Source organism: Oculina patagonica, chromosome 14 (assembly GCF_052425735.1).
Source record: "Oculina patagonica isolate OP01 chromosome 14, crgOcupat, whole genome shotgun sequence".
Lineage (NCBI taxonomy): Eukaryota > Metazoa > Cnidaria > Anthozoa > Scleractinia > Oculinidae > Oculina > Oculina patagonica.
The window spans coordinates 9,593,201-9,605,110 of NC_135771.1; the positions used below are offsets into that span (position 1 = coordinate 9,593,201).

General features: G+C 38.1%; 1 protein-coding gene and 1 pseudogene across 1 annotated transcript; both read left to right on the top strand.

Moving 5' to 3' along the window:
* The first annotated feature begins 7,539 nt into the window (after positions 1-7,539).
* On the top strand, positions 7,540-9,112 carry LOC144638563 (adenosine receptor A2b-like; annotated as a pseudogene).
* Positions 9,113-10,942: 1,830 nt separating this feature from the next.
* Positions 10,943-11,875, top strand: LOC144639117 (adenosine receptor A2b-like). Its single transcript, XM_078498368.1, has one exon. The coding sequence runs from the start codon at positions 10,964-10,966 to the stop codon at positions 11,873-11,875; it is 912 nt and encodes a 303-aa protein (XP_078354494.1). The 5' UTR covers positions 10,943-10,963.
* The last annotated feature ends 35 nt before the right edge of the window (positions 11,876-11,910 follow it).

The window sequence follows — 11,910 nt, forward strand, 5'->3', positions numbered from 1 at the left end:
CATATTGCGGTAAAAAGCAGTAAAGTTAATCACGTATATTCAGTTTGTCAAGAAGTGTTTTCTTTAACGGCCTGAAAGAACAAACTTGTTAAATGGATTTGGACCAGTTAAAAGGAAATAGTTTTTCTTTTCTCTTCCTTTGAGGCGTAAAAGAAAGAAGTTGTTACCTGTTTGTTTACGTCTTCCAACTGACAGCTCTTTTCTTCTCTTCCTTATTGACTTTTGAATAAATAAATAAATGTCATTTCGTTCAAAAAAAAGACGTAAAGTTGTCTTGCCTCGGATGGTTATTTTTGAACAGGAAACATTGAACCCTTTTCAGGCCCGAGTTTGAAATATTCAGTTGAAAAATAACCAAAGGTTAATGCTGGGAACACGATCAACTACTAATAGAGGCGACCAGTTATCATCCGAGTTCAGGTAAAAGATAATAGTTTTGTTTGCATCATATTAAGCACTCGTATTTAATCTATTTAGTCATCATCTTTATTCGAAGAAACTGCGCTAAGGAAAGCAACAATTAAGAACCCTTACAGATTCCTTGCAGTGGCAAAAAACTTTCTCTTCTTGAAGCAGTCGGTGTTCAGTTGAACATCCTGTCTAAAGTGTTTTATTGAAAAGGTGCCACACTGTAGCCAGGAGTAGAGCAACAGTTTATCTGAATACAATTCTTGCTGTTTACATTTCAGCTTACATTAAAAATTTTCTGGTCTTTGGGTTCTTTCCGAAGTTAAATCTAGTTTTTTTGAACTGACGTTGCGGCCTTCTTCAGGGTTGACATCAGTAAAATTAAAAGTCAATATGTTGGACCGTTGTTTTTGTTTCGATCGGCCATATTAACTTACATTGTCTCAAATAGGCCTCACAAGGCTGACCCAAATCCATTTTAACAGTGATCAGACCTATTCCTCATCCAAATATTATCACGAAGTCAACTACACAAATCATCACAATAACGTTATTGATCACCACAAAGAAACGGTCTTTACATAATAACGAGATTTTCCCATTGAGTCAGGGGAATCTATGTTTTGGGTAAAAACTTTAGTTCTACGCTCTCTGTAGCCAAAGGAAGGTTGATGTAATTAGAACAAGAACATTGAGAAGCTTGAGAAGCTTAAAATCGGGCGCTTTGCCTTGAAAGGCAGGGTTCAGTACAGCAGAAACCACGAAGCAGTTACTTAAGTAGCACTCAGTCCGACTGTGTTTGTGTAAGTCACAGGGCTTGCATGAGCTGTATTAGTGTGCATAATATAATATCTAGAACGTTGTCGAGATTGCATTATTACTTAATGACATGATGGTTTCAATTTATAAATGTATCTCACACAATACAAATAAACGATTGAAGTAGACGACTAGACAATGTAAAGTTTGACTTAGCAAAGTGCAGTGTATTGGTAATACTGTAAGGTGCGGTTTCACCTGACGGTCGTGTGCTTTTCGGTATTTTCCAGGCATTGCACTTTGATGGGACAGTACTACAACTGTTTACCGGGGAACTACTATTGTCAAGAAAATGATCACAACTTGCTGATGAATGATTGAACATTTGTTTCATACCATTACTGTAATAGCAATTGATGAAGGCTTTTAGTACTGAACCAAAGTATAAGGACTGGGAAATACTGAAACCCATTATCAGCCACCTTAAACGGAAATATCTTGTTGGTGTTTCAAGGAATACAAGGAAACTTCACTCATCCCATGTATCTATGTATTGCGGTATTTTGTAATTTTTTGAGTGATTTTTGGGGATGTTTGGAAGAATTAGTAAAATTTAGACAACTAAGAAATATTGAAAATTTAATGTGAATTTAACATTGGAATTTGAAGTTAGAAATTGGCAGACGGACACCAAACAGTCCCGTGACATCCTGGAGTGTTTTTGCATGGGGGTCAACTGTGTGATGATGTTTCCATTTTTTTCTTCAATCCCCACTGATAAAGAACTGTTGTTGGTGTTATGTTGGTGTTATCACATGTCAAGCCTTTAACAAGGTATGAAAGAACACAAGGATTTAAATTATTCTGGTGCTCAATTTTTGCGTAACTAAAATTAATGTTACTCAAATTCCTGATGGATTCTGTCTTAAACTGTTACGAGCTTAGTATTTCCAAATTATTGCATGTCAATGTAAGGCAAGACAAGACATGCCTTGGTTCTTATGTAATTCTCTTAAAAACACATAAGATATTGACTATAATTTTGTCTGTGCTATGGCAATTCACAGTGGGGTGGTCTTGATGTGTCTTTAACTTGTAGACTGGACTGGACTAGTAAAACGCGGACTTGTAAAACGCCTCTAGACACTTCGAATTCCTTGGCCACAATCATCTTACGGCTCTCTTCAATACATAATGTCTCAAAAAAACAGTAACCTCAGAAAGAAGTCAGAAGCAAATAAGGTCGAAAGACCGAATTTGAACATATAACGGCAAATGTTCTAATGTCACGAACGTAGGAGTCGTGTAGGCCCGTCACCTTTATTTACCACATACTGCCCCCAAATTAAAACAGTACCCTCAGAAAGAAGTCAGAAGCAAATAAGGTCGAAAGACCGAACTTAAACATTTAACGGCAAATATTCCAATGTCACGAACGTAGGAGTCGTGTAGGCCCGTCACCTTTATTTACGATTGACTGTTGATTTCTGGACGGGCCCCGTTCTACCTCGTGCGAGCAATACAAACGACTGCACTCAACAGACTTCAAGTAGTGGAAAGAAAGAAACATATGCACACAACTCATAGCATCAATCCCGTTGTTTTAGTTAGGGCTTTCCACAAGTTGCTCGAGATTTCCCAAAAAGTTGCCCGTAATTTCTCAAAAAGTTGCTCAAAAGTTGCTCCAAAAATCCAAAAAAGTTGCTTCTCATAATAAAAGTTGCTCCAAAGTTGCTCCAAAAAATCCAAAACGCTGCTTCTAATCAAGAGAATTTCTCTAAATATTTGCTAATTTCCCTTTGAGAGTAAGATTTCTAAGCAGTTTTATGCAATTTCTCAGCAAAAGAAGTATCTAAATAACATATTAAGGGGAACATTTTTTAAATAACGAGGATTTCTTTAACTGAGAAAAATCGTGAAGATATCAATGACGTCATGTTTGCTGACAAGATTTGTTATGTTTTAATGCAAAATGAGCCGAAAGTTGAAATGTCTTCAGATGTTCCCCGAAAGTCTTCGGCAAACTTCGTAAATCTTCGGAAACATTCGTATTGCCTTTGAACAACACTCGCATAATCTTCGGAGATCTTCGGTCTACAAATTGCTCAAAAAGCAACAAGTTGCTCGAGAGGAAAAAAGTTGCTCGAAGGTGAAAAAGTTGCTCGAATCATGAAAAGTTGCCAAAAAGTTGCCGAGCAACTTGTGGAAAGCCCTAGTTTTAGTAGGGGTTTGCAGAACGAACATGTGCTATACTGCAAAAACATCTCCACGCTAAAACAGACCATAGAGTGCTCAAGAAAGCTAGAAATATGCCGTCGAAGAAACACACAAGAGCTTCAAACACAAATTGTTTCGCTCGCTAAACCGTTTAGTTTCCGTTTAGTGTCCGCGTTCTACAAGTCCGTGCTTAACAAGCCCTCGTTTTACAAGTCCGCGTTTTACAAGTCCGCGTTTTACTAGTCCTCGTTTTACAAGTCCGCGTTTTACTAGTCCGCGTTTTACTAGTCCGCCTTTTACAAGTTCGCGTTTTACTAGTCCGCGTTATACTAGTCCGCGTTTTACAAGTCCGCGTTTTACTAGTCCGCGTTTTACTAGTCCAGTCCAGTCCTCGAAATACAGTATGCCAAAACTCCCCGCCCTCTAAAGATAAGTCCTTGACGGTTCTTGTCGTTTTTCGGTGCCTATTCATCTTCGGCATCTTTCTCATCCACCTCTCGTTCTGTCCTGTGTCTGTCATCACACGAAAGAAAAGCTGATTCTCAAAAAATCTGCCACAAAAGGAAATTGACAAAAACAATATGAAAACCATATATCGAAAGTTTCTTATTCTAAAATTTTATCATACGTCTTAATTCAGAGCTACAAAGAAGTTCCTCCTTTTGAGTTATTGATACTGTTCTTACAGTACCTCTTTCCACTAGCGAAATTTTACAAAATTCCTTCGCGGCGAAAAGGTAGCGCGAATCCAGAACAGACTCCAATCGAGAGTGGGTTAATTCTAGATTACTATTAATTAACTATTACAACATTCATTTTTAAAATAGTTTCCCAAGCCGACTAAGCTAACTGAACGTCGAGTGTATCTTTCAGTAAACAAAACATGCCGTTATGACGCCGGAAATCCAGCTCACGCATACTATACCCCGTGACTCACGCAAACCTCCGACTTACGTGCTACTACAGTCATTCCTTTCTAAACATTTTTTTTTGACCACCACCGTACCTTTCTACCCAAAAAACTCATGAAACCGCCCGGTTTTAACCTGTTTTAACCTTTCAAAAATTAGAGCGTTCGAAACTAAATAAGATCCGTAATCACAAACAACATACAGCCGTTTACCAGCACTCTTTAAAACTCCTGAAACCCTTCAAAATCAGGCAAAATAAATCTTTGAAATAACCTTTATCAATGTTTCTTATTTTTTATTCAGTTCTATAAAATGCCTTTCATACACTACTGTCAAACAAAAATTTCAATTTCCTCAAAGTTTCAAGACAAAAGAATAACAAATATTTCGTGCACAATGTAATTTGATTAAGCCAATATTATCACGTCTAAAAATACTTCAAGCAATTCAGTGAAAACCCGTTTTTTTTTCGTATCAACGAAAACCACTTTCGAATAATCAATACATGAAAATAACAATAAGATCAAAAGGAAGAAAGGAACCTTTCTAATTATTTGAAGACTTTCAAAGCCGTGATATTATGCATCCAATCCGCGATAAAATTTAATTACAACAAAATCCAAGTTCTCATTTTGAATTCCATTTTTTTCAGTTGATACCTTTATCCAACTTGTGAAAAATTCCATTCAAGTTCCTATTAATACTGTACATTCCCAATGTTTTGCTCAGGTCTTCAGAAGCGTCTTACTAACCAAATCTAAAATAATTCCAAAACATGCTGTACAAACATTCTACTCTTTGTGACAAACGACTTGACGACCAATTGTTCGAAATGAAAATCGACACAGTTCTTCCTAAATAAAAAAAAAGTTTTACGGCGGAGTCAGGCTCAAAAAATATACCGCAAGATCACACCCCCATTCATAGTCAGAAACCAGCAAACCATCTAGTTTGCTAAAAAAAACACTGCGTGACATCAATGACGTTACCTTTTTCATTTACAAAAATAACTTTAACTTGTCAAAGTAAGTGCAATTTCACAATGGTGAATATATCGGCCCAGTTCTCGGCCGGGTCCAGTTCTCGGCCACTTTGTGTTTAACGCGTTTTTTCACACTCCAGTTGAATCAAAAAGAAAAGGTATTTCCTTCAAACGATAGACTGATTCATGTGCTTTAAGTATCTTGAGTTTGATCGTTCAATTCGATATAGAAAGCTCACACGTCGAGTTTACGCGGAGGTAGTTGTTTGTTTACGGCTCCAAATTCATGGATGTAGTTAAATTCGTATTTTATCCAAAAGCCCCCACCATACGAGCTAATTTTTGGCATGTGAAACGTAGAATAATTCAGCTTTCTGCTTTAGTTAACTTTTCGTTGAACCGTTGTATTTTTTGGTCTTAATTTACTTCGAAATTTTTTCTTGCGACGTTTGCGTATTTGCCAGTTCTCGGCCACCCTGTTCGCTATCACAGCTTAGCGCTTGGTTTTTAATATAATTTCATCTGCTGCTGCCAGAATGAAAGAAATAAATGTTTTAAAAATAAAGTTCAATCTTATCTCTAAGTTTTGAGCTGACTCTTGTCTTGTCTATTATTTCTACAACACCTAAATATTTCAAGACCTTTTCACTGCAAAATAAACCATCTAAATGCACGGGTCACACAATGCGGTTTTGCCAGAACCTGCACATAGGCAACTAGGCGCGTTAAAATCCTTCTTTTCTAAAGTAAAACAAAGCATCATAAAAATAATTTGGGATCGATATAGTATAAATAGGTTTACAGAGTGATTTTATGACTGTGAAAATTAATTGAGCATTTTTTTACAGATAATTACGCACAAGCTTTTTAGTGGCTGAGAACTGGGCCAAGGTGGCCGAGAACTGGGCCCACAAATGAAGCTTTTATTTTTATTATTGCTCGGGCAAATTAATTTTTGACCGATCGATAGCTTTACACCAAAAAGCTGAATAATGTAGCTAGCTCTGGGAGAAATTTCAAGTTCCTGCGGTTCTTCTGAGGTAAGAAATACAAGTTTACGTCAAAAGTGGCCGAGAGCTGGGCCAAGGTGGCCGAGAACTGGGCCCACAAATGGAGCTTTTATTTTTATTATTGCTCGGGCAAATTAATTTTTGACCGGTCGATAGCTTTACACCAAAAAGCTGAATAATGTAGCTAGCTCTGGGAGAAATTTCAAGTTCCTGCGGTTCTTCTGAGGTAAGAAATACAAGTTTACGTCAAAAGTGGCCGAGAGCTGGGCCAAGGTGGCCGAGAACTGGGCCCACAAATGGAGCTTTTATTTTTATTATTGCTCGGGCAAATTAATTTTTGACCGATCGATAGCTTTACACCAAAAAGCTGAATAATGTAGCTAGCTCTGGGAGAAATTTCAAGTTCCTGCGGTTCTTCTGAGGTAAGAAATACAAGTTTACGTCAAAAGTGGCCGAGAGCTGGGCCAAGGTGGCCGAGAACTGGGCCCACAAATGGAGCTTTTATTTTTATTATTGCTCGGGCAAATTAATTTTTGACCGGTCGATAGCTTTACACCAAAAAGCTGAATAATGTAGCTAGCTCTGGGAGAAATTTCAAGTTCCTGCGGTTCTTCTGAGGTAAGAAATACAAGTTTACGTCAAAAGTGGCCGAGAACTGGGCCAAGGTGGCCGAGAACTGGGCCCACAAATGGAGCTTTTATTTTTATTATTGCTCGGGCAAATTAATTTTTGACCGGTCGATAGCTTTACACCAAAAAGCTGAATAATGTAGCTAGCTCTGCGAGAAATTTCAAGTTCCTGCGGTTCTTCTGAGGTAAGAAATACAAGTTTACGTCAAAAGTGGCCGAGAACTGGGCCCCATACTGTACTTTGCACCGTAAGCTTTTTCTCTGTCCTTCCGCCGAAGCAAAAAAACACAACCTGATTACACATTAACCCAAAAGTCGACCAAGTGTGCCTGCAACGATTTCCTGTCAAAACTAAAATGAAAACCATTGCGGTATGCGTTACCCGTAGCGGTTTTGTAGCAACCCCGAGCTATCCCCGTCTTTTTGGCCGCGCCAGGAGACTACGCTCTAGGACGACCAAAGGGTAAACCTTAAATCGGCCACGCCCGATTAATCATAAATGCTTTCGTTTCTTATCTTTATTCAATTTTCCTTTTCTTCCAGTGATTAATCAAGTTATTTCGCAACCCAAGACTATACAGAGAAAAGCGAAGCAAGGAGATATTTTTCACGGAACTGACCAAATGGATGCCAATATCTCTGCCAGTATTCCTTCATGTTACCATCTTCCTGATCCAACCTATCCATCAAGTTTCAGAACGCTTCACCATGAATCTGATAACAGCTATCATCAACATCGTGACTGCACCATTTGCCGTTATAGTCAACGTGTTGGTTGTCACTGCCATCTTCAGCACTTCTCGGCTACGGACTCCGTTAAATCTGTTTATAGCCTGTTTAGCGCTATCTGATGCTTTTCTTGGCCTCACAGCGCAACCAGGTTATATAACCTACAGACTCATGGAAAACCAGCATCGTTCAGTTCCTTGTTTTGTGAGAATCATCTATGCTGTCGCCTTCTACGTTTGCTTTGGAGTGTCTTTTATGAGTGTAAGCGCTGTAAGCTACGAACGATTCGTTGCAGTTCGATTGCGTGTTAGGTACAACGCATTTTTCTCTTCGAGCCGCGTTGTAAAGTATATGCTTAGCATATGGACTGTGAACATTGTATTGGCTGCTTTGCAATGGGCAAAAATTAACCAAGCAGCGAGAGGCTCCCATCTGATTCTTTGGATGATTTGTCTTCTTGTAACTGGTGTAACTCAAATTGGCATTTTGATCATTGTGCGACGGGATCATCGACATTTTCAAGTCTATCTTCCAGCCGTTGAAAATCTTCAGAGACAAAGAGAGGCCAAGCTAGCAAAAAGCATCGCAGTCATCGTTGCAGTTTATTTGATATTGAACTTTCCCGTGATGTTTGTGGCGTTTTATCACCAGATATTGAGACTTGACTTGCCGACGTACAACCACTACAGCTGGACTGAGACTTTAGCTTTTCTTAATTCATGCACAAACCCTTTTATCCTTTGCTGGAAGAATCAGCAAGTTCGTCAAAGGGTAATTGATCTCTTGAAGAAAGTTGTGTGCTGGTAAAGATGTAGGCGCAATTTGTGCCCATCAGTTTTAATACATGGAACATTTGAGAAGAAGAAGATATTTAAGAACTTTGTTATTGTGTCAAATCCTCTAACATGCTAATGTACGCTTATTGGAGACAGCGGACCACATTACACCCATCATTATAAACAACATAAAATAAGAACAAAAGAATAGTTAAAAAAAATTATAGAACCAATCACTATCTATCTAGGTTTTTATGACAGGAAACAGTATTTTACCAGTATTGCCCAATTTCTGTAAAATAGTTAAGAAGAAACAGCTGATTTAATACGCTCCTTCAAAATGTCTATGGATTAAGATCTCATAAAGTGACTAATTTTGACGAAATAACAGGACCTCAAGAGCTTATTTGGCATGTTTGCCATACACAACTGTCCGAAATCTATTTAAGACAATTTTTGAATTTCTAAGATAATACTGACTATTATTACCCACAAATACGTCTTCATAATAGAGTGGCGCCAGATCGTTTTTAAAGTAATCTGCTTATGGCGACGAATTTTGTTGTTGATGAGGGGTTTTCCTCAGAGCTTTGAACTGAACAGGCACTGTATGCCTATTGAAAACAAGAAATAATTTATGACAAGGATATTTACCTCAGGACGACTAACAGCCTGTGTTTGTTATATGAAATCAGTCTCTGATGAAGGGTTTCCCTCAGAGCTTTGAACTGAACAGGCACTGTATGCCTATTGAAAACAAGGAATAATTTATGACAAAGATATTTACCTCAGGACGACTAACAGCCTGTGTTTGTTATATGAAATCGGTCTTGTAATTAATTTATGTACATACTTTCCTTTTGAAGAATTGTCCAAAACTATATAGCTAACCTGGTTGACAACAAAATTGTCAGGAAAAGACGCACACGCGTGTTTGCAGGTCTGGGCCTAAAGGGCCTAAAAGTATATACCTAGAAGCTCAACTACATTTGAGTTTTCTGAACTAAAACAAGTGCTTTAACTTTATCAATTAACCGGCGGTAAAATCAAGCTACGTAATGTAATTTGTCGTAACTGACAGTGGCAAATAGCCTTATTGGCTGACCAACAAGGTTATACATACAAAGCGCGCTTTTCTTTTGAAAAAACAGAAATGTTTTATTGCCTTTTATATGGAAAATAGCATGAATATAAAATGGATGCTATTCTTGTGGAACAAACTAGCTCTGTAAATAGAACTTAGAGTGCAAGTTTTGTTACTATCTTAATTTTTAGACTGATTTGTAATATATCTTCTGATATTTATTTATTAATATTATTTGTAAATAAGTGGGAGGCCCTTCTGTAGAGCACCTTTCGAGTGAAGTAGATATCCTCTATAAAATTTATTATTAATTATTATTAATTACTACTAATAAAAGTAATCTTCTAGGTAAAGGTGAAGGCGAATACTTGAGGAGATTTGCATGTGGAATCAGCTAGATGTTCCATATTAACCTTTGTCTCTTTTTAGGCTTGTTTTCTTTGTCTGAAAGGTTTTTATCTGTGTGGTAAATGCATATATTATTTGTTAGTAAACACCTCTTTGACGAAGATCAGTTTCCTCTAAAAAGAAGGTAATGAGCTTGCTTTTATAAAAGGTTTTTTTTTTAAAATTGCTATTGACACCGTTGGATTTACAAAAATACCCTTAAAAATGAAAGATCAAACCAAACGAGAACAGAAAAGGCATGGTAGTCCCGATGATCAATGTATGCGAAACAATAACCGGTATGAATAAGGTGTAGTGCTACAACTCGTACTGGTTGATCGGTACGATATAAAGAGTGGTAAATTTCGACCCGCAACTCCCGAGCATTCTTCCTTTTCAAAGTCATCTGCGGATATATCATTTCCAGTTTCCCAGGGTTACCACTGATGGAAAAGACCATTATAAATATCAAAAAGTGCCGTTGTCGGGAACATGTTTTAAACACTGTTAACACTTTTTTACAAAGAGACCCTTGCTTTCAAAAAGCAAGCGAAGGTTATTAAATGAACACCTGACCGCAATTTTTCAATTACATACGTTTTGTTTAACATAGGTCAACTGAAAGCTACATGGATTTCTAGAAAAAATGAAGAAATTTCACCAAAACGTCAAAGTTTTAATACAGAATTAGTGTACAAGTCGACAAAAAAGGCCTTTGTGATTCTTTTTCGTTTCTCCACTGATTGCGCAAGTCATTCCGCAAAAAGCATATTACATGTTCTTATGATGGGACGATAAACGTTTTTAACGGAGACAATTTAAGAAATGGTCTTTTTTTATTAGCTTTATTTGCAAAAGCATGCAAACGTTACATCTGTATATCCTGTTTTAACAGGCATATACATGTAAAATAAGCCCGCCCCTTTTCCTTAAAAGCTCCAGCGCATCAAATGAAAACATTAGGACTTGAGGTAAGGCAAAACAACCCAAGGCTCATACAAAAGCCCGATAATAAAAAGCTGGGTAACTTTTCACTGAAGAGGTGCAAAGCCAGTTTATTCAGTGAACCAAATGGATGCCAATATCTCTGTCCGTGTTCCTTCATGTTACCATCTTCCTGATCCAACCTTCCATCAAGTTTCAGAACGCTTGACCATGAATCTGATAACAGCTGTCATCAACATTGTGACTGCACCACTCGCTGTTATAGTCAACGTTTTGGTTGTCACTGCCATCTTCAGTTCTTCCCGCCTGCGGACTCCTTTGAACCTGTTAATAGCCTGTCTGGCGCTATCTGATGCTTTTCTTGGCCTCACGGCGCAACCAGGTTACATAACTTACAGACTCATGGAAAACCAGCATCGTTTAGTTCCTTGTTTTGTGAGAATCATCTACGCTGCTGCCTTCTACGTTTGCTTTGGAGTGTCTTTTATGAGTTTAAGCGCTGTAAGCTACGAACGATTCGTTGCAGTTCGATTGCGTGTTAGGTACAACGTATTTTTCTCTTCGAGGCGCGTTGTGAAGTATATGTTAGGCATATGGACTGTGAACATTTTGTTGGCCGCTTTGCAATGGGCAAAAATTAACCAAGCAGCACGAGGCTCCCATCTCATCCTTTGGCTCATCTGTCTTCTTGTATCAGGAGCAACTCAAATTGGCATTCTTTTCATCGTGCGACGCAATCGTCGACAGATTCAGGTGCATCTTCAAGCCGTTGAAAATCTTCAGAGACAAAGAGAGGCCAAGCTAGCAAAAAGCATCGCAGTCATCGTTGGAGTTTATTTGATTTTCAACTTTCCCGTGCTGTTTGTGACGTTTTATCACCAGATATCGAGGCTTGACTTACAAACGTATAACCACTACAGCTGGTCTGAGACTTTGGCTTTTCTTAATTCATGCACAAACCCTTTTATCCTTTGCTGGAAGAATAGACAAGTTCGTCAGAGGGTAATTGATCTTTTGAAGAAAGTGGTTTGCTGGTGAAGATGCCTTTTTTGGACATTAGACATTTCAGAAGA